The sequence below is a fragment of the Microcebus murinus genome, chromosome 5 (assembly GCF_040939455.1).
Source record: "Microcebus murinus isolate Inina chromosome 5, M.murinus_Inina_mat1.0, whole genome shotgun sequence".
Classification (NCBI taxonomy): Eukaryota; Metazoa; Chordata; class Mammalia; order Primates; family Cheirogaleidae; genus Microcebus; species Microcebus murinus.
This window is the reverse complement of record NC_134108.1, coordinates 105,453,434-105,476,722: the sequence shown is the minus strand read 5'-3', so window position 1 is coordinate 105,476,722 and position 23,289 is coordinate 105,453,434. Positions and strand designations below refer to the sequence as shown.

The 23,289-nt window shown below is 37.4% G+C and overlaps 1 protein-coding gene across 1 annotated transcript in view; it reads left to right on the top strand.

The window, feature by feature from the left end:
• Window positions 1-23,289, top strand: part of DNAH8 (dynein axonemal heavy chain 8) — a 285,679-nt gene that overhangs the window by 44,211 nt on the left and 218,179 nt on the right. Inside the window, exons 10-18 of the mRNA XM_076003387.1 lie at window positions 367-468; window positions 4,365-4,511; window positions 9,836-10,033; window positions 11,747-11,823; window positions 13,278-13,377; window positions 14,109-14,228; window positions 15,500-15,635; window positions 19,272-19,459; window positions 22,954-23,034. Coding sequence (XP_075859502.1) covers window positions 367-468; window positions 4,365-4,511; window positions 9,836-10,033; window positions 11,747-11,823; window positions 13,278-13,377; window positions 14,109-14,228; window positions 15,500-15,635; window positions 19,272-19,459; window positions 22,954-23,034 — 1,149 coding nt within the window. The remainder of the gene's footprint in view (window positions 1-366; window positions 469-4,364; window positions 4,512-9,835; window positions 10,034-11,746; window positions 11,824-13,277; window positions 13,378-14,108; window positions 14,229-15,499; window positions 15,636-19,271; window positions 19,460-22,953; window positions 23,035-23,289) is intronic.

Here is a 23,289-nt window from a genome sequence, read left to right as displayed (position 1 = left end):
TTTTGGGGGATATGAGAGGTGGTTTCATTTACATTTAGTCTGCATGTTGAAGGAAGGTAGAGAATCACACTTGAACTGGATTCAAGACCTCATGGGAGGAGGGATGGACACGTAGAAAATAGGCAACAAGTAGTTGACTTCGAAATTTGTGGCCCCAGTGACATTGACTTAAATGTGGTAGATAAATATGGCTTTGGATTTTCTTTGTTTTGTCTAGAATACATGTTTCTTTGTTTTTTGTATCCTGTGATTTAGTCACTTCATAAATTACTATTTATTATAGTTTTTTGATTGTGGTTTAAAAAATTTATATGAATTTTATTTCATTTTTTGCTGATAGTTATTTTATACCTATATTTATTTTAGGTAACAAACCAAATGGTGACAGCATGTAAAGCATATATTACTGATGGAGGAGTGAGCCACGTATGGGACCAGGATACACCAGCTGTACTAAAGAAAATTCAGGTTTGTATAAACACTTTTATTTTCATAAAATATATCTTTTACCATCCGGCCCAATTTTGTTTACTTTGTTCATTTGCAAGACATGTTAACTGAAAAGACCTTGTACAGAGTGGTGTGAGAATATAAAATCAAGGTAATTCATACTAGCTACTTCTCTTGATATTTAGGGATTCTTTTAGGGTGTATTTTAATCCTCATCGTTTCCATGGCTACCTGTATCAGACACTTTTGTGGGCCATTTCATATACTTTGGCCTCCACCTCTCGCTCCAGCCTCTGTTAATTTAATCTTTCTTTTTCTTTTTTGCATTGGCTAGGACTGCTGTGCACCCTTAAATAGATGTGGTAGGTGGCATCCTAGTTTTGATCCTGTTTTAGAAGAGAATGTTTTTAACATTTCCTCCATTTAGTCTGATACTTCTGCAGGTTTTTAAGATATCATCGATCAGACTAATTTAGTACTAAGATATGTTTTTTTTTTTTTTTTTTTTTTTTTTTTTTTGCGACAGAGTCTCACTTTGTTGTCCAGGCTAGAGTGAGTGCCGTGGCGTCAGCCTAGCTCACAGCAACCTCAAACTCCTGGGCTTGAGTGATCCTTCTGCCTCAGCCTCCCGAGTAGCTGGGACTACAGGCATGCGCCACCATGCCCGGCTAATTTTTTATATATATATCAGTTGGCCAATTAATTTCTTTCTATTTATAGTAGAGACGGGGTCTCGCTCTTGCTCAGGCTGGTTTTGAACTCCTGACCTTGAGCAATCCGCCCGCCTCGGCCTCCCAAGAGCTAGGATTACAGGCGTGAGCCACAGCGCCCGGCCCTAAGATATGTTTTTTAAAGTTATGAATGAATCTAGAAATTTTTTTCCACATGTATTTATTTAAATGCTTATAGGATTTGCCTCTTCAATCTGTTAATGTGATAGATGACATTTTTAGGTTTTCTAAAATTAAATAAACTCAACTCCATCATGGTGTAATTATCCTCTTTAGACAAACTTAAGTTCTGTTTGCTACAATTTTGTTTAGTATTCTTTGAAACTGTGTATTCATGAGGGAGATAACTTATAATTTTCCTTTCTCATATTGACCTTGTCTGACTTTTTGGCACTAGGGTCTCTGAATACGTGAGCAGTGAGGTGGGGTTTTCTGGAAATGTTTGTATGAAGTTAAAGTGATCTGTTTTTTGAAAGTCTGAAAGAAATGGCTGTGGCAGGAAGGCTCCATTTGGAAGTTATTGGTGGTCTTCATGTGCGGGTTCCTGGTCTTCATAGAGCCAAGAGGTGCTGCTTGGATATGGTGGTCAAGTTGGACAGGACACTCAGTGCCCTCCACCCAGAGCCCTCCACCCAGGATGGGAACTGCCATGCCCACAGGGCTAGCGCTGACCACTGCCCTTGCTGGGGCACTATGGTCACCATCATGCTGACCTCTGAATTGGAGGGTAAGAAGATGAAGAATTGCTGTTAGGAGAGTTTCTCATGCTGAAAACAGTTGATCCAAGAATTGAAAGAACCAGGATCATAATGCATTTCTTGGACTTGGCCATGTAGGATACAAAGCTACAGAAACGCATCAAAGCAGCTCATAAAGCAACGTTTGGTAACATCACGGGAAGCAGCTGGTGATCCAGCAAAGGAAGCAGATAGTGACTATTTCACTTACATAACTAAAGTTTATAAAATGTCTCATCCAGTGGAAAGAGGAGCATTTAGCAGTATAGATCCTTGGTTCAATAACTCAGTTTTTTCTAAAAGTAAAGCAAGGGATAGGTTCCTCAAAGTGTTTTTCCCAGTGTTTAAAAGGGATTCCAGTTGGTCAAATTTTAAAAAAAAAGGTCCTCCATTTGGTTTTATGAATTTATTAATTTGATCTTATAATTCTTTTATTTTATTTATTTATTTATTTATTTTCGAGATAGAGTCTTGCTCTGTCTCTTGGGCTGGAGTGTCGTGGCATCATCATAGCTCAAACTCCTGGGTTCAAGTGATCCTCCTGCCTCAGCCTCCCGAGTGGCCACGATCCCTGGTTAACTTTTTTGTTTTTTGTAGGGATGAGTCTTGCTCTTGCTCAGGCTAGTCTCAGATTTCTGAGTGCAAGTGATCCTCCCGCTTCAGCCTTCCAGAGTGCTAGGATTACAGGCGTGAGCCACTGCATCTGGCCTTCATATTTTTTTAATGTCCTCAAGATTATTAGCCGTTGACTGACTGAATTAGAAATGGGAGCTTAGTTTTTGGAATTCTAGCTCAATGTAGTTTCTTTTACATCTTAATTTTTTCAGGAAACTTTCGTTGTACAATTTTTAGTAATAATTTTCAGATAAGTTAAAGGAGACAATGAGAAGAATTGTTGTTATTCAGGAACTCATGTGTCCAACATGAAGAGATGGTTGGTAAAGAGGAAGTAGTAGAGCATGATTCCTGCTAGACAGTAGGTTCCATGAGGATAGGGATCTTATTTGTATTCCCAGCATCTCAAGGAGTCCCTAACACATGGCAGGCACTGATAAACTTGTTGAATGAGTGAAAAATAATCAGGGATGTTGACAAGAGCAATGATATTGAGATAGAGGAGGGAGTGAGACCAGTTATTCTCAAATCTGAATATTTATAGGAATCACCTAAGAAACTAGTTAGAAATACAGATTTCTGAGTCCTACTCCCAGAAATTCTGATTTAATGGCTGTGGTAGGCAGAATAATGTCCTCCCAAAGATGTCCATGTCCTTATTCTCAGAACCTGCCCATATGTTACATGTGGCAAGACATAATTAAGATTACAGATGGAATTAGGGTTGCTAATTAGCTGATATGAGGATTACCCAAGTGGAGAAGAAGGCAATAGGAGAATCAGAACCAGAGAGTTGGCATTATGATAAAGGTTTGACTGGCTGTTGATGGCTTTGAAAAAGCTTAACATTAAAAAAGAAATCATTTGTTTTTTAGGAAATGTAAGCTTGACATGATAGCTAATTCCTACTGGACACTAGCAACCATGTCCTCTTTTTTTTTTTTATTACTAATAGGTTAACTAGCTATAGTGTAGCTGTACTCAAATATTAGGATTTCAGCAATGCAATCATGGAAGACGTTATGACCTCCGTTTGGAGAAGTGATTGTTGGATGATAAATTAGTATTACCGAGTCTTCATATTTTATATACCTGTACATAATGCTGATTAAGAGATGAATGCCAACTGAAAAGAGATGTCTTGATGCAGCGGTCCCCAACCTTTTTGGCACCAGGGACTGGTTTCATGGAAGACCTTTTGTTCCCCGGATGGGGGTGGGAGTCCGGGCGGGGGAGGCGGAGCTTATGCGGTGATGGGAATGATGGGGAGCAGCTATAAATACAGATGAAGCTTTGCTTGCTCACCCGCTGGTCACCTCCTTTTGTGCTGCCTGGTTCCTAAGTTTCATGGAAGACAATTTTCCCACGGGACTGGCGTGGAGGGGGGTAGTGGGGGCGGGGGTGAGGTGATCCACGCCGGGGTGGTGGGTGCGGAGCTCAGGCGTTGATGCGGCCTGGTTACTAACAGGTTGTGGCCTCCCAGGTTGGGGACCACAGTCTTAATAGATAATTTCTGGACTTTCTGGGAATTCTATTAACAATTAGCCATGAAAATGTAAAAAAAAAAATAGTATATGTCATGCCTTGATTTAGGATAAAGGCTAAGGGAAAATATTGAGGATGAAGAAGATATGATGTAAATTAAAAAACTGTATTGATTTTCGCACGCCTTTAATATGTTGGCAGAGAACTTGAATTTTTGTTGTTAACAGCAAAAGCCCCTGTTGAGGGGTGTTGCGATCAGTTTTGTGTGCGGGTAGAATTTTTGAAATTTTGATTCCTGAACAAATGCCTCACCTTCCTTCCCCTGCTTCTTTTTCTTTTCTCATAGGATTGCATTTTTCTATTCAAGGAATATCAGGCATCTTTTCACAAAACAAAGAAACAGATTTTAGAATCCTCAGGAGAGAAATCTTTTGAGGTTTCAGAAATGTATATATTTGGGAAATTTGAAGCTTTCTGTAAAAGACTGGAGAAGGTAAGCATTATGCAGCCATGGTACCCCCACCCCAAACCACACCTTTTTGGTTATTTTGTACTTTATGTAGTGCCATTGAGATTTATTGTTCCCGATCGCTTTTCTCACTATTGTTACAACCTATCTGATACTGCTTAGAGATCACTGCATTTTATTATAACTTATTTTTTCATTCTTAGTTACTGCCTTCTGTCAGTCACACAAAAGCGATTGTAAACTTTCACCTCTCTCAAGACCTCAATTCTATCTCCAGCTCTGGAACTTCAACTTGAAAGCCTCTTCTCTTAACCGTTATATTAGGCTGAGAAAAAGTGTGAGATGAAATACTTGCAATGCCTAGCAGAATCCAGTAGTTGTGGAATATCCGAAAGTGTAGGCACCTCCTCTTTCTGGGCCAGTATATATGGTGTATACCCAAGCATTGGGTGGATGGTGCTTTTGCTGGGCAGATGTGGGTTAGAAACTTCACCTTTGATTTGCTTACTGTGACTTGTTAGGGAGGAGTGATATCTTGTAGGGGATATAGAGCAGCCCATACCAGAGACTTCTCAGAGTCATCCTTTGAAAAGTCTATAAAGCTATCATCTAGGTGCCACCCCTCCCCTGCTCTGCCACCTCCCTAGGTCCTGCTAGTATTTAGGATCCTGTTCCTTGATTGTTGGAAAGTGGTGGGACATTATATAGATTGAAGTGCATTTCTTAGACATGTCTGGAAGCCTCTGTTTTATTTGTAACCTCCTGACCTAGCCAGTATAGGAAACTATGGTTGATGAAGAGAACCAAGTTACTGAGTGGGATCCTTGGCACATACTTCTTTAGGCTGTTTTAAAATTTGTTTAATAGCTTTATTGAGACATAATTCATATACCACAGAACTTACTCATTAAAATGTACAACTCAATGTTTTCTTGTATATTCATAGGGCTTTGCAACCATTACCACAATGTAATTTTGGAACATTTTCATTACCACTAAAAGAAACCCTATACCTATTAGCAGTCACACACCCATCCTCTGTTCTACCCAGCTGTAAGCAACCACTAATTTAATTTCTGTCTCTATAGATGTTTCTATTCTGAACATTTTATATAAATGGAATCATAAAACATGTGGTCTTTTGTAACTGGCTTCTTTGACTTAGCATAATGTTTTCAAAATTCACCTATGTTACGATTTTTTTTCAGCACTTCATTCCTTTTTGTGGCTGAATAATATTTCATTGTATGGATAATGCCTCATTTTATTTATCCACTTATTAGTTGATGGACATTTGGGGTATTTCCTCTTCTTGGATTTTAGTAATGATGCTGCTATGAACATCCGTGTACAAGTGTTTATGTAGATGTATGTTATGATTTATCTTGGGTATATACATAGAAGTGGAATTGCTAGGTCATATGGTAAATCTATGTTTAATTTTTGAAAGAACTGCCAAACTATTTTCCATCATTTTATATTCTAATCAGCAAAGTGCAAGGGTTATGAATTTCTTCACATCCTTGCCAACACTTGTTATTATCTGTCCTTTTGTATTAAGCCATCCCAGTGGGTGGTTTTGATTTGCATTTCCCTGATGACTGATGATGTTGAGCATCTTTTCATGCACTTACTGTCCGCTTATATTTCTTCTTTGGAGAAATGTCTATTCAAATCCTTGTCATATTTTTAAATTGTGTTATTTGTCTTTTTATTGTTGAGTTGTAAAAGTTCTTTATATATCCTGCATATAAGTTCCTTATCAGATAAATGATTTGCAAATATTTTCTCTCATTCTGTGGGCTGTCTTTCCACTGTTTTGATTGTATCTTTTGAAACACAATAGTTTTAAGTTTTGATCAAGTCCAATTTATCAAGTTTTTCTTTTGTTTTGCTTGTGCTTTTGGTGTCATATCTAAGAAAATGTTGTATAGGGCTGTTTTATGAGCAATAGGGATTTTTGCAGGGCCAGTGGCCAATTAGAAGGATATTAGTATGGGTCAAATTAATAAATAGGCCTTAGTGGTCAGGACCTGTTCCACAAAAATGCTTAATGTTTCTGAATCCACGAGAGCATAAACCTGGGCTGGGTCTTACTTACCTTTAATTTATCTAGGAACCAGAAACCTTGCCAACTTGGGTGCAGTTTTGAGCTTGGTAGTGTTTTAGACTTTGATGGTTAGCCCATTAGCAGTAAAGATCTTTGGTAGCAAGTCTAGTGCTGGGAAGAATGGACATCCATCTGTGAAATAGCACACTGGGCATTTCTCTGATGCTAGAGGGAGTGGGCATCAGGGACCAGCTGCATTAGCACACCCACCCTGACCTCTGGAGGAGCTCTGCCTCTTGGCTTTTAGGATACAACTTTAAGCCCCAAGGGTACAGTAACCAGAGCTAATGTAACCACTGTCCCTGCCCCCTTGACCTTATTTGAAATGTATTGTGATTGTTAGGTTATCCCAACTCCCCTTCTGTAAGAACCTCCAGACTGATTGGCATCTTTCCCAGTGGATAATGAGTGTCCAGACTCTCAAAGGTGGGGCTATCAAACATAACTCTGAAGTGTGGCCAGGATTTTGCATGATCTATTAGAAGTGGTTACTGAACTGCCTGGATGGGCTTCCTCTGATAAGTGGGGCACAGTAGGGGCCACTATTGGACTACCGCTGTGAACTCTTATAGGTGAAGAGGAGAGCTAGAAGGGAAAACCTAGTCAGAGCCCGATAGGGTAAGCTGAGGTTCAACATCAGAATGACCAAGTGGCAAAGTCAAAGGACAGACAGACTGAGGTTGGGTTGGAGAGCTGAGATCTCAGAGTGGGACAGACATGTTGGAAACCTTTAAGGAATAAGTGAAGAAGGTTCTAGTATGTCAGTGTCAGGGTGCCTGAAACATACCTTTTTTTTGGTAGGTAGAGACTTGAGGTGCATTGAGTGTCAGTCTGTCCTAACGAGCCAGAATAAAGTGTGTACAATAGTCTTTGCTTCTTTCTGTTCCTGCCATGGAAATTTTGGGGAATATTGGTGTTTCCCAGGGCTCTATGTTTAGTTTTATGTTCTTCTCACCTTGTACATTTGTGGGAGGGAAGATAAGGGGTGGGGAGCTGGCATGCTGGGGAGATTTAGGAAGTGGAGCTATTAGGTGAGGTTGGGTCTTCCCTCATGGTGACACTGAGATGAGAGGATCAGAGCAAGGTGAGAAATGGAAAGGGTGCCATGGCAGGTGAGCCGGAGAAGGGATTCTACATGGTTGTCAGTACTGAAGGGTCAAAAATTGGTAAAGAGAGCTGGTGAAAAAGCGGAGACCAAAACAAACCAGCAGGAGCATGGTCATGGCTGATTCCCATGACTGGCTTTTATGTCGCTGCTATGTGATATGGGGAGAGGGGGATGTGTACTACCTAAGTTTGGAGGACCAAGCCTGGGACCAACCACGATCTCTGTCTCAGATGACCCCTCATTTAATCCATGGGCAAAATAGAGAATGTGTTAGTGACTGGAATTCCAGCTCAGTCTCTGACTGTTGGAGCCAGGTGGTGGGGTAAGGGGGTGCAGGTTAAAGGACAGAGTCTTAGCAGGCTAGAATAACAGAGTGAGCTGGTAGTAGTTTGTTTTTGCTCTTTAAAGTAGGTGAATGGAGTGTATTAGGAGGAAACCAAGATATTCCCCTGTTTACATAGAGCGTATACAGCATGCTGTAAATCCCAGGTGGCCTGTATTTCCTCCAGGTTCAGGGTGGCTTCTAGGATGATAATAGTTTTTGGAAATGTACAGAAACAATGGAGTAGGAGCAAGAGTTGCTCTGAAAACAGTCTGTCTGGATTAACATAAGCAGGACTATGTAAATTCTGTTGGCTGTATAGGAGGACCAGTAGTATTATCTTCACGCTGTGTGATATTTGGAAGACTCCCTGAAAACAGGTTTATTCCATTTCTGGCCATTGGATGTCATGGCCTGTTTGCAGGATGGAGGTTGAACACAGAACATAAAACACAAAAACACACAACACAAAGAGAAACGCAGACACACATACAAATGGTTGACTTGAGTAATAATACACCAGGTCCGTTTTATTTTTATACTCTAAAAAATTAAAGTTAGTTCCTTATACGTAACCGCCCAGGCATTGCAGCAATGGCCATAAATTCCAGAATAGCCTTAGGGAAGCAGATGTCCCCTGATTCAGAATCTACAGGTGATTGCTCTAGGCGCCAGGCATAGATCATGAACCGAGATTAGCAAGGATGGGCAAGGCAAGCCACAGGGGGCATTTCTCATCCCCAGCTTCTCTTAGGGTGACCCCCTAAGATCTTCGGCTGAACCCCAGTGGCTGTGCCTGGCTTAGGTCGCCCCTCCCTTAAGGGGTCTTACCTGTCATTGACTAACCAGCCATCTTATGGGGTGTTTATCATGTGGCCACCAGACCCCCAATGCCGTGGGGTGGTGCAGCTCGGCTTGCTTATTTTCAACTCAGGTCCTTTGTTAAGCCTCTAGGCAACACCTTTGTTTATCACAGGGAGCCTTTCTGGAACACATTACTTTCAAACACTCTGGGCAGAACATGTACATTACTAACTAACTTTAATTCTTAAACTAGGAAAATATATGTTAGTCCCCTATAATTGGACAAATGGGTTGGCTCTGGAGAGCTTTGGACATTGTTCTCTAAAGCAGGAATCAAAATGGGGAATCACTGATGAAGATTTAGGAACTCAGCAACCTGTGGTGGACATAGATTTTTTTTTCCTTTTTTTTTGTTTTTGGTGAAGTAGGTGGTGTTGATACATTGGGATAGAGGCTGCCATTTCTGAAATAAATAGCATCGTGAAGGTTTCCTAGAGGGTCAGGAGTGATTGCTGTCATTGTTGAAGGTTCTTGGGTCAGTCCTTTATCTGAACGCAGGAGTCAAAGGGAGAACACAGGTGGAATTATGATACCGTTACACATCGTAGCTCTAGTGGGGGACACACAGGTGGTGGAGCTTTTGAATCCAGTGATTCATTCAGTGAAACAATTTTCAGAAAATTCTCAAGAACAAAAGGATAAAGCTATTTAGTCAAGTTCTCCCTGCCCCTTCCCCTTGAAAGACAAAGTGATTCATTTCTGAAAAATGTTATAAACTTTCTTTGGATATGATAGAACATCATCTGTCTTAAATAGTCTAAGAGTAGTAATGACTGGTGACAGAGACTTCCTTCTATTTTATCTTCTCTTGGTTGATTTTAGCTAAATGATTCTAGTGCCTGTTTATGGGTTTGGTTTTTAAATTAATGATTCATTAAGAGCTTATTCTAGGGAAGGGGCCTAATATCTATTTTTAGAAATAAAATAACAGTTCTCTTTTTAAGATCACAGAAATGATAACTGTTGTGCAAACATACTCAGCCTTAAGCAATTCCACAATAGAAGGAATAGATATCATGGCAATAAAATTCAAAAATATTTATCAAGGGGTTAAGAAAAACCAATATGACATTTTGGATCCAAGACGGACAGAATTTGAAAAAGATTTCTCAGATTTCATGGCAAAGATCCATGCTTTAGAGGTAAGTAATTATACATACTTTCACTTAGTAAAGCTGAAAAGTAATCAGTAGTACTACTATCCAGTACTGTTGTTGTAAATATTCACATAAAATAGCTGTTCATATATTTACTATTTATTTTAAATGCATACTGCAAATTGATAAAAATATTTGCAATATGAGTAATTTTCAAACCAGCCACAAAATATTTTCTTTTCCTTTTAAATGAAAAGTGAGCACATCCAATAAAAGATATCACAGAATAACTAGAAACCCAAGGGCTATATTGTAGCCAGGGTTCATTTTTAATTTACATTAAAATTTAATGTAAATAAATATTCAGTTTTTGTTGTGCCAAGGAGCCAATGTAATTTTTCCAGTTGAAGAGAGAATTTGTTATTCTTTGTATTAAGTGTGGGGAGATTTGAGAACAGATTAGGAAGATGTATCACTCTCCCTTTGGCTCTGTGCTCTATGCCCACATTCTCTCTGTAGCTGTAGAGGATGGTTCTGAAGAGGTGCTGGTATCCTGTGTGTCATAGATTAAGGGACGCAGGGGGATGAGGGGTAGTCAGAAACTATGTCAGATGAGATTGTAACCTGTTTCTCAACTTGGGGCTGATATGACCTCAGTTACTCTTTTACTGAAAAATATTGTTAACCTAAGTTTAGACCAAGGCAAAAGCCTCCTTTCTGCTGCAGAATTTCCTGGAGGTACAGGTAGGGACAAGAATGTACTTTGTCTGCTTTTTCTTGTTTCCCCTTAGCAGTGGCACAGAAGTTACTGAGAGCAGCAGTGTTGGAAAATGACACTTGTTGACCCTGGTGTCTATAGCGCCATTACATTGTTCTACAAGAAATCCTAAATATCCCAAAGAAAAGTGCTTATAAGGGACACTCGCTCCTTTCATAAATTCTCTAGATCAGTGATATCCAGTAATAATGAACTGCAAAGGCAAACCACATATGTAATTTAAATTTTTCTAGTAGCCATGTGAATAAACAAAAAGAAGCAGATGAAATTAGTTGTAATAAATACTTTATTCAACCCAATATATTAAAATGTTATAATTTTAATATAAAATATAAATTTTATATTATATTTATATTACATATTATAATATATTATAATATATAATTATATATTATATCATATAATATATAAATTATTTGTATAATTTATATATAAATTATATATAAATATACAATTTATATGTATATTTTTATAATTTACATATATTTTTAATAATTTATATATAATTATATATTTATATATAATTATATATAAATATATAAGTATATATAAAATAATTATATATATTTTTATATATAATATATTATATGTATATATAATATATATTATATATCATATATAATATGTATATATTATATTATATTTATATTAATATAAAATATAAAAATATTTTTATATTATGTGCCATAATATAAAAATCATTAATGAGATATTTTACATTCTGTCTTTTTGTACTAAGTGTCTGAAATCCTGCGTGTATTTTACATTTACAGATGTCTCACTTCCAAGTGGTGACACTTCAAGTGCTCAGTAGCCACATGTGGCCAGAGGCCACCATCCTGGGCAGTGCACTTCTAGATGCTTAGATGGTAGATGTGTTTGAGGCTATTTTGATTCCACAGGAAAGTCATTAACTGTTAAGCATAACTAATCTCATCCTTAATAACAAAAATCATCTGGATATTAATATTTTATTTTAGGTACAAATACAGTCATTTATGAATGGCACTTTTGGAAAAATCTCGTCTTCTCAGCAGGCTCTTCAGCTGCTTCAAAGGTATTTATAATGTTTTAAGCAGTATAGTTTCTAAGTGAAATTACTTTATATCTAAAATACAATTCCAAATTAGATGTTCTTGGAAATCTCTCCCACATAAGCCTTAAAATTTAAAAATAACCTTTCAACTACTTAATAGACTGGTAAAATTTTAAATGCAGAATGACACTTTTTCATTGCATTTTTTTCTGGGTAGTAGAAAGTCTTTCAATAAGAAAATAAAATTATTTCACGTTTTCACTCCCCTTTCCTCCCTGCCATGTAATATGCTTAAGAGTAATTTCATAAGTATTATTGGAAAGGGAACAAATAATGTTTAATTCTACATACTGAAAAAAATTTCTGAAAGTGAGATTATCTAAGAGTAACAGATACTGAAACTTTCCAGGCCTCCCCCTCATTCTCCCTGCCCAGGGGCTCGTGAATCTTAAAAAAAAAAATTGTAGATACTTAATTAAGGTGTACATGATGTTTGATATACTTATATGTAGTGAAATGGTTGCTACAGTGAAGCCAATTAACATATCCCTCATCTCAAAGAGTTACTCCACCCTTTATTGTGGCACCAGCACCAGAAATCTACTGTCCTTCAGCTTCCTTTCCCCCTGCAGCCCTACTCTCTCAAAGGGCAGGGAATGATGGATTAGTGGGTGAGAGGCCCTTCCCTTCCAGCCCAGCAAGGGCTCAGGACCCGCGACAGGGACCCTTTTGGAACTCTTCCCTGAGAGCCAGGTTTGGTCTGGCTTTGCCATAGTTCCCTGTCTCTATAGTGATGGCTCATACCTGGTGAGACCATCGTAAAAAAGTCAAAACAGACACAAAATGACTTTGGCAAATGGCAGTTCTGCACAGATGGCAGGTACCACTTTCTTGGCCACCTCTGGCCCTGTCTCCGTCTCTGTCTCTCTCTTTTTGCCTATAGTATGCTGGTGTGAATTCATTGTATTACCACGGTGTTGTGGTTTTAGTACTTGCTGTGTGTCCTTCAGTCACTAAGTGGAAGTGATATTTGGCCGACATTATTATGCTTATGGTTATTTGGAATTATGTGAGCGCCAGCAGTGGCTGAGGTACATGCAGTGTTTTCTCTTCCGTCTTTGCTAAGCCACCTCCTCACTCATCTTTTTAATCTAGTTTAATTGTCACTTTCTCAGGGAAGTCTTACTTGACTCCCCAGACTTGGCTAGGCCCCCCTGTTATACGCATTTCTGGCCCCCTCCTAATTTAAGTAATCATTTATGTAACTCTTGACTGCAGTCTGCCTTTTCCGTAAGATAATTGTAGGTTCCAGAATGGCTGGGACTGCACTTATCTTGTGCGTCACTGTATCCTGGGACAATGCATGAGGCCTGGGATGACTAATGCCAAATGAATGAATGGATGTTTAGTATTATAGTAATTCTTAAATATATTTCTCATTTACTTTTTAATTATTCATCTTTAATTACTTTTAGATTTCAGAAGCTGAACATTCCCTGTCTTCAATCAGAAATAAACCACACAATTGAGCGTATTCTTCAGTTTTATGTGGCTGAACTTGACAATACAAAGAAGGTAAGTGTCACGGTTATAAATAGAATGGTACATTAGTACGAAAAGGAAACGATTCTGAAAGTATTTGCCATCATTGTCTTGTGCCAAGCATTTGAAAGTGATCCCTTCACTTTTAAGGACCGTCATTGCTAATAGACCTCTCCTCCATGTGTGGGAAGGCGCTGACCATGTGTGCTGCCACAGCTAGATTCACACCTCTTTGCTCTTAAGAATAGCTTTTTGCTATGGTTTTCAGGTGTGTGTATAGCAAAGCCCATTCGAGTTAGCATTTCTGAGTATAGAAATATGGCTCTGGAGACTGTTGTGAGAGATGTAATATAGCTATATGCTCCTTTTTTTGACTACTTCCTTAACATTTGGAGTAAGAGCAGAAAAATTCATGTAATAGGAAATAAAGGTGAAGAGAGAATTAAGTGTCAAATATGGCAAACATCATTGTTTCTAAGCTTCAAGTTATCATCTCTGATGTGCACTTACCTATCTATCGACTCCCTGCTGTGTATAAGATACAAGACATGTGAATAATGGTAAAACAATACATGCTGGGTTGGGTAAGCCGAGGGGGCAGGGGGGCAAGGGCAATATATGTAACCTTAACATTTGTACCCCCATAATATGCTAAAATAAATAAATAAAAAACAAAACAAAACAAAAAAACAAACATAGCTGTATGTTTTTTGCCTTCTCCATTGTACTGAATTCAAACATTAACTCTGGATTTCAAATTACAGCTTTATCATTCTCAGAAAGATGACCCACCTCTTGCTCGCAACATGCCCCCTATAGCAGGAAAAATACTTTGGGTGAGGCAGCTCTATCGCCGGATAAGCGAGCCCATCAACTATTTCTTTGTAAGCCAATAATTAAATTTATAATATGTGGATTATAGTGGTTTTAATATAAGAACTATATTTTTATCCTGTAATATCGGTGTCCAATAAAGAGCCAATTCTTTTAGCAGGCAAAGAAAATTTAGTTTATAAATACACTTGAGAGAGACTAAGTCATACTCTTCTTGTTCAGTAGATAAGCCAGTTTAATTACAGTTATTTCCAAGTCGGTGAATCTTATAACTTTATGTCTTTTAATAACACAAGACCCTTTATAGAGCCTTTTAAAAAGTAAAAAATTTGAAAACACAATAAAGTACAGGCCTAGTGCTGAGGCTTACTTGTATTTGTGGACAGATAGGTCACTGATATATATGTTCTGTGAAGGTAAAGATATACTCCAAGAGTGTATTCCTATGTGAAGAACTGATACCCAGGGTGGAGTATAATAGAGTCTATTCATTCTCTGTGTCTTTAAGATTATTAGGTTTCTGAAAAACAGGATAGTCTAGGCCCTGTTGGCATTCTGAAACTGCCAGTTTGTCTTTCCTTTGTCCTTGTTTTTACTTAACAGACAGAGTAGCAGAGTAGAGTTGGTTTGCTGCTTGTTGTATCTATAGTACAAAATAACTGCAAAACAGTCATCTTACAAGTAATTTTATTATTTAAGCATTATTAAATATCAAGATTCTGTTCTTTTTGTTTGGCTGCCATCATTTATGTCATTGTTATGATTATTTTTTAAAAATCATTAAAACCCTGCCTTTAAAAGAGAGGCCGGGTGGGGAGTCGATCCTTGATTGACTTCATAGTGGTAGGGCAGAGATTACTCGGTCTGGCGTATGTGAATCTAAACCTAATCTTTCAGTTTTTACATAAATAAATTTGATTTTTATTCTTTGATATATGGTTACCTTTTTTGTGTGCTGGAATTTAGGAATTTACCCTGGTATTCTTCACAGTTCAAAGAAAATCCATTAATTGTATCTTGCCCAGGGAAGTGGAGATGGGGACGGAGAGTCAGAGGTAGAGGCTCTGACTGCCTGGGGCTGGCCATGGGGCTCCAGGCCTGTCTTTTTAGATCCTGTCTTTTCTTTTCCAGTGTTCCCTGTATACCGACTTCTCCCTCTCGCTTGTATGGCCTCCCCCATCTCTGTTTTACTCTAACGTGGAATCTAAATTGGTTGCATAATTATTTGATGTCATTTTACATATGAAAAGTTTTATGGTGTGGATATGAAAACAACAGCGATCTTTTAAAACAAATCTTTCTTTTTTCCCTTAAAAAACAGAAAAACTCAGACATTTTGTCCAGTGCAGAAGGTAAAGCTGTCATCCGTCAGTATAACAGGATCTCCTATGTGCTGGTGGAATTCGAGGTGATCTACCACACAGCCTGGGTCAAGGAGATTACGCAGTTACATTATGGTGTGTATAAGACTGTGCAGCGAGGCTCAAAATAGGGTTAGGTGACTTTGAATGAGTTCATGCTTCTGGAAGGTTTTTTACGTTCCTTTCACATAATCTTAGGATAGTTAAAAATTAAGATTTAGAGATGATACAATGGTTTATTTATTTATAGTTGTTAATAATTTTCTGATTTTTATGAACAAAAATTGTCATGACCTTAAAGTTGATATACTTAAGTTAGGACCTTCCACCGAAAAACAGTATTTGAAAGTAAAAACATCTGTATAGGTGTTTCTCCATAGGTTTATGGAGGTTTTCATATTTCATTTTATCATGTTGTAAAGTCAAATTTCGGTCCCAATCTGGGGAGAAAGAATTGCAGCCCACCTTCCTCCCTCTCTCCATCTTTCCCTTCCGTTCTTTCTTTTTCTATTACTGGATTGAATTTCAGTTTTGAGCTCCAGTAAATTAAGAGTCTTAAGGTTGTGTCCGAGTGTCTCTGGGGAGGGGTTATTTGTTGCCAAGGCTCTGGGCAGAGTTAAGTGTGAGACAGAGGATGGTTCTTAGCCATCATCTAGCCATGCCGGCATCATCTGGGATGTCATTTTTTGTGTGGACAGAATTATTGGTCATTTCAGGTTCATGCTTTGTCTCATTTTAACCTTAAGCTCTTAATTATAACCTCAGCCATATGCTCCTTATCCATGACCTTGGTGGAACCTTTTCTGCATCCCCTGAGAAACAGGTTTCTCCCTCCCATACCAGGTCTCCACCTTCAGCAGGGCACAGAATTGTAGGTGCAGGAAGTATAAGCTCTGCGTGGGGGTTACTGGGAGTGATGGTGAGAGGGGCCACTCCCACTGCTGTGTCTTGGCTGTTGGATTTTAGCTGTTGGCAATATAGCACTTACATACATGCCAGTGATTCACTGCATCCCTGCATCCTAGAGGACAGCACCCCAACCTCCACAGGGTGTCGCCCCCACCGTAGTTAAGCCTTTAATAAGCCACTTTTATCAGCTCAGATGTTTCTGGGTGATGTGATATATGGCAGGCCCCTATGGATTCTGATGAAAGTCTGCTCATGGAGCAATACTCTCCGAGGAACATAAAGAGAAATTTAAAACTCACACTATGGAAAAAGGTAAAAGAGAATTTTAAACAACTGAAGTATGGGGCACGTATGTACTGTTTTGCTTCTACAATGCTGCGAACTTTTCCATTTTTTTTTCCTACTGGCTCTTTTCTATCCCCAGTGCCCTTCCTCTTATCTGCACATGTTCAAAAACAAGCTCAATGATCACCTGTTCCATAAAGCCCTTTCTCATTCTTCCTGGCAGAAAACAATGTGTTCCTCTTCCAGAGTCCTCCACACACTTTGTCTGCAGTTTTATCCATGACATTTATTGCTTTATATATCTGTCTTATCTCTCCTACACATCCCACGGATACTCTGTATGTCTTTTTCATCTTATATACTTTTAATAACTGTCGTAGCTAACATTTATACAGGGCTCGCTGTGCCCAGGCTTTGTCTGAGCACTCTACATATACAAATTCCTTTAATCCTAGTAGCAGCCCTGTGAGGAACAGTTACCACCCTTGTTTTACAGATGAGGAAACTGAGGCACTGGGTGGGTAAATGACTTGCCCGAGATCACACAGGTAGTAAATGGCTGAGCCAGGATTCAAGTTCAGGTAGTCAGGCCCCCAAATCCACTCCCTTAACCATTATGCTGTACTGCTTCTAAAAGTGCCAAGAATGGTGCCAGGCACAACTTGGGGGCTCTTAAAATATTTTTAAAATATCCAATAAGTAGAGATCAATCAATCTTGGTAGAAAACAATTTTATTGAGATTTCTGGAGAGTGTGTTCCCCTTGAGAATATCAGCTGACACCTATTGGGTGCAACATGCACAGGGCAATGGATTGATGCCCTGGGATGTGGTCACAAGTAAAACCATACAAAGTAACATTTTTTCAGAAATAAATTGCTCTGGAAGGCTTTCCATTATTCTGTTGATGTGACTAAACTGTTAATATATAGTAGCTTGGATTAATAATTGGGGACCTGGCATCAGCCTCCTTTAACTGGTTGCTGTATAAAGTTTCTCTGATGGTGATTCACATGGCATGAAATGGTTACTTTGTCCTGGAGCAGACTTGCTAGCTGTCATTATTGGTGTCTGGGGCATCTTGCTGACCTTTTTGTCCTTTCAGACAGGCTTAATACAGTCTTAAGGAAGACAGATTTCATTACATGGATGTTCAAAAGTTATTTTGGAATTTACTTGGGAGGATAAATTATTTCTAATCCAATTAAAAAAATTCCAAATGAGTTGATTAAAATTTTTAGTTGAAATTCCCATGAAACTTGTACCATTACGAACCATATCAAGTCTAATTTTATCTGATGAATAAAAGGCAACTAACTTCAAAGGGATATACAGACTGTTTTATTTTACTAGATATTTGATACAGCTACATTCTGTGAAACAATGTGAGGCTTGGAAGATTCTGTGATTATTTTGAAATTCTCATGTTAGTTGTGTTTATTAATATAAGATGTAATTCAGGCTAGTACATACTAGTCTGTGAGTGTTTTATTATTATGCATCAGAAGTATTTCATGTTAGAATAACAAATAATCTAAGTCTACCCAGCAAGAACCACTTGGGATTATATATTTCAATTCATAATAAAAAACTTACCTGAAAATGTCTATATGAATCATGTTTAAGTGAGATGTAGTATAAAAAAACTTCATTCTAGTTCACAACTCAACGGTGTTTAATAAATATTTCTTACTGATAGTGGGCTTAGTTAGAAATTTAGGATGGGGCCAGGCGTGGTGGTGGCTCACACCTGTAATCTTAGCATTCTAGGAGACCGAGGCCAGTGGAACGTTTGAGCTCAGGAGTTCAAGACCAGCCTGAGCAAGAGTGAGACCTCGTCTCTGCTAAAAATAGAAAGAAATTAATTGGACAACTAAAAATATATAGAAAAAAATTAGCCAGGCATGGTGGTGCATGCCTATAGTCCCAGCTACTCTGGAGGCTGAGGCAGGAGGATCGCTTGAGCCCAGGAGTTTGAGGTTACTGTGAGCTAGGCTGACACCATGGCACTCTAGCCCTGGTAACACAGTTGAGACTCAGTCTCAAAATAAAATAAAATAAAATAAATAAATTCAGGATGGAGTCTTAATTCAGATAAACCTCCTTGAAAAATCCAGTTTGGGGTCAAGTGTCAAAAAGGGTTTGAAATGAGCTGTGTCATCTTTTGTAGTTCTGACCATCTATGATTCTTTCCTGGGGGTGAAGTCCCCATCCATAAAAATAAACTAACATTGTATCAGATCTCTTCGACCCTCTCAGAAAATTATTGCAATTCACAGCACAAAGGGTGTCAGTTCTTGGTCAATTTTTATTGCTGGATGTGATTTTATGGCTTTGCAGATACTCTGCATACATAAATCTAAGTTTTGAGTACCTACTATGTGCCAGATACTGTGCCTTAGCACCTGGGGCATCCAAAACTACTGTTTTGTCCTTACGAAGTTAGTAGTCCACTGGGGATGACAGACATGTAAACAGAGGTGTGAGCAGAAAGAAAATCCAGAATAGGTGATGTCAACAATCGTTTGTTTGTTTGTAGCTTTACAAGCCACACTTTTTGTGCGACATCCAGAAACAGGGAAGTTGCTGGTTAATTTTGATCCCAAAATTTTGGAAGTTGTTCGGGAAACTAAGTGCATGATAAAAATGAATTTGGATGTACCAGAATATGCAAAGAGATTGCTAAAATTGGAAAGTAAATTGAAAGCAGACAAACTGTATTTGCAGGTAAGATAGATTATGTTTTCTAACTATTTTTGAAGGACTTTTTTTTTTGATAAAAGAAAAATATATTCTTGCAGTTATGCTGACATGGCATTGAGGGAAAATTTGTTACTATGTTGATTCTTGATTGACTTAAAATACTGTCCTGCTAACCAAAGAAAATATTGGAGATGAAAAGCAGAAAGTGAGAAGATTATTAGAAATCAGATGTAGACTTTAGGATAATGACAGCGATGAAACAGCAAGTTTAAAAACAATTTTAATATCATAATTTCAAAGATTAAGTACATTCAATTTTATAATATTTTATTATATTTTATAATATAAATTAATAGAGTGGGTTGGCTATACGACACAAGTGGGGTAAAATGGAACATAATTTAAATTCAAGTTCAGTAGTCAGGCAAACTAAAATTTAAAAAAATGAAAATGGCAGGCAAAAACTGACATTGCAAGGTAGCATGAAAGAGGTTAAATCAAAATATATTCAAGCCCTAATGCATAGTTTCTAAAATGTGAAACAAAAGTGATGTAATAATTTCTTTAGGAAGCTGACTCAAACAGCAAGCTGTATTAACTTCCTCTAGGAAGGTTGTGGACATATATTTTGGGAATTTAGGAAGATATGTAAGGACATACTTTCCAGTACTATTAGTAGTAGCAAAAGACTAGAATCTATATTCCATCATTTAGCATTCCCACAAGCAGTATATGAAGGTTTTTATTTCTCTGCATTCTTGCCCCAGCAATAAAGAACTGATTAAATATGGGTTATAAGATAAATACACAGAAATTAATGGAATAACTGATTATTCAATGAGAAAAATGAACTCTATTTGTGGTGGTGCAAAATTTATTAACTGTGTTTATAATCAATAACATAATAAGCAAATTACTGATTTTTCCTGTTTCTTTCTGGAGAGAGTAATATGAATCTGCTATTTTCAATATATCATTATATTTAAATCTTTTTGTTTAATTAAGGTTTAATTTTGGTCTGGAAATATGAACAACTGGATAATGAAGTTTTTCTGGAAACTAATCTAAGAATATTTCAAAAATTTACCCCACTAGCAAGTATAATAAATTTAAAATGATAATCATATTAATAAGTGACATTAAGAGCAACAACAAAGAAGATAAACTATTAGAATAGAGATTCCCAAAACAGTTTTTTAAACTAACAGCTTTACTGAGATATAATTATATACCATACAGTTCACCCATTTAAAGCATACAATTCAATAATTTTATAATACAGGTATTCACAAAGTTATATAACCATCACCACAAGCAATTTTAGTTTTCATCACCCCAAAAAGAAACCCCATACCATTATCATACACTCCCCATTTTTCCTCAAGTCTCCCCACTCCCAGCCCCTGGCAACCACTAATTTACTTTCTGTCTCTATGGATTTGCCTTTTCTGAACATTTTATACAAATGGAATTGTACAATAGATGATCTTTTGTGACTGGCTTCTTTCGCTTAGACGGTATTTTCAAAGTTCATTCATATTGTTTTATGTATTATACATCATTTCTTTTTATGAGAAAATATTCCATTGCATGGTTATACTTTACCACATTTTAGTTATCTGTTCATCAGTTGATAGTCATTTGGGTTGTTTCCACATTTCGACTATTATGAATAATGCTGCTGGGAACATTTGTATACAAGTTTTTGTGTGGATGCATGTTTTCATTCTTTTGGGTATACACTGAGAAGTGCAATTACTGGGTTTCAGTAACTTGATAACTCCATGCTTAAACTTTTTAACAATTGCCGGACTATATTCCATCATTTAGCATTCCCACAAGCAGTATATGAAGGTTTTTATTTCTCTGCATTCTTGCCAATACTTATTATTATGTGTCTTTTTCAATGGAGCCATCCTAGAGGATGAGAAGTGGTATTGCAGTGTGGTTTTGATTTGCATTTCCCTGATGGTTAATAATGTGGAGCATCTTTTCATGTGCTTATTGTCCATTTGCAGATCTTTGAAGGAACATCTATTTAGATCCTGGCTCATTTTAAAGTTGGGTTATATTTTTATTTTTTATTTTTAATAGTTATTTTTATTTTTTTCAGAGACAGGGTCTTGCTGTGTCACCCAGGCTGGAGTATAGTGATGTGATCATAGCTCATTGGAACTTCAAATTCCTGGGCTAGAGTGATCCTCCTGCCTCAGCCTTCCAAGTAGCTGGGACTACAGACATGTGTCACTATGCCCAGTTAATTATTTTTTTTCCTAGAGACCGGTTCTTGCCATATTGGTGAGGCTGGTCTTGAACTCCTGGCCTCAGGTGATACTCCCACCTTGGCCTCCCAAAGTGCTGGGATTACAGGCGTTAGCCACTACACCTGGCCACCTTTAATAGTTTTTTATATTTTCTAAATACTAGTCCTTTATCAGGTATATGATTTGCAAAAACTTTCTCCCATTCTGTGGATTGTTTTTTCACTTTCTTGATGATGTCCTTTGAAGCACAAACATTTTACATTTTCATGAAGTTTGTCTACTTTTTCTTTTGTCTTTTGTGTTTTTGGTGTCATATCTGAGAAATCTTCTTCCATCCAAGGTCACGAAGGTTTATGCCTATGTTTTGTTCCAAGGGTTTAATAGTTTTAGCTCTTACCAAAATTGTATTTGATTGTTATATTTAAAAAAACCCAGAGGAACATTGACATTGTGGAAATTGTTGATTCAGCATTAGAAGTCATTGGTTTTTGTATTGTATAGTTGTGACTTTGGAGGATTGAGTGTCAAACTATTGTTATAAATTGAAGCAAATCTCATTTGCATTGCATTTTACAGGCTTTTAGTTAGCATTGAATGATATCGTGAAAGTCAAAGTTCTTTGCCAAGTGTCAAGTATAAATAAAACTTCAACTATAAGTAACAGATAAAAAAGAAAGGAATCAAGAACTTTTAAGCTGTTAAGTAAAAATTTAAACAGTTTAATGTTATTAATTTGGGAAAGAAGTAACTTGAATCCACATCTCCTACCACATAGTACAGTAAATTACAAAATGGTCAATATTGAATCATCATTAATCATCTCTAAAAAATATCTAAAAGAAAACATAAAAGATTACTTATTCTGGTTGTATGGAGAAGCTAAATTTATTTTGATTTGAGAAAGCAAGTGTGGCATCAGTGATTAGTATGTCTTAATGTGCCAGAAGACAGAAAGGAGAAAATGTGTAATGACAGATATCACAAAAAGACAATTATCTAAACCATTTATAATAACACAAATCTAGAAAGACCAATAATAAATATGAAAAATGAGAATCTAGAAAGCTCTATTGACTTATTTAAAGGGGAAGCTCAGGTAATTTATAGGTGGCTGAATCAGTATACATTTAAATAAGCAGCCCCTGTGATGGCAAGACCACGAAGAAACAGGTGTAAGGAAACCTTCCTGGTATGAATCAAAATGTGACTGTTGCTTTAAAATGAATTAAAATACGTCATTTCAACTTTTTATAGGGTCTTCTGCAGAATTATGATGAATTATGTCAGGAAGTGCCTTCTGTGTTTGTCAATCTGATGACCCCTAAAATGAAAAAGGTTGGTAATGCTGAGGATTTATATTGATTTCCCTGTTATTTAAAATTAGGTTTTGGTTCTATAAATTATGGATTTTAGACCATCTATTCTTGCCTAGACACTCTGTCTTTCTAGCTGAACTTTATAGCTCTGTTTTTTTTCCTACAGAATTTCTTGTCTCAGTTTTGTTGCCTTTGAAAAACAACTAAATCTAAAACATGAGCATTTTCTAAAAATCCATGATTGTTTCCTGGGCAACCAACCATGATTAAAAAT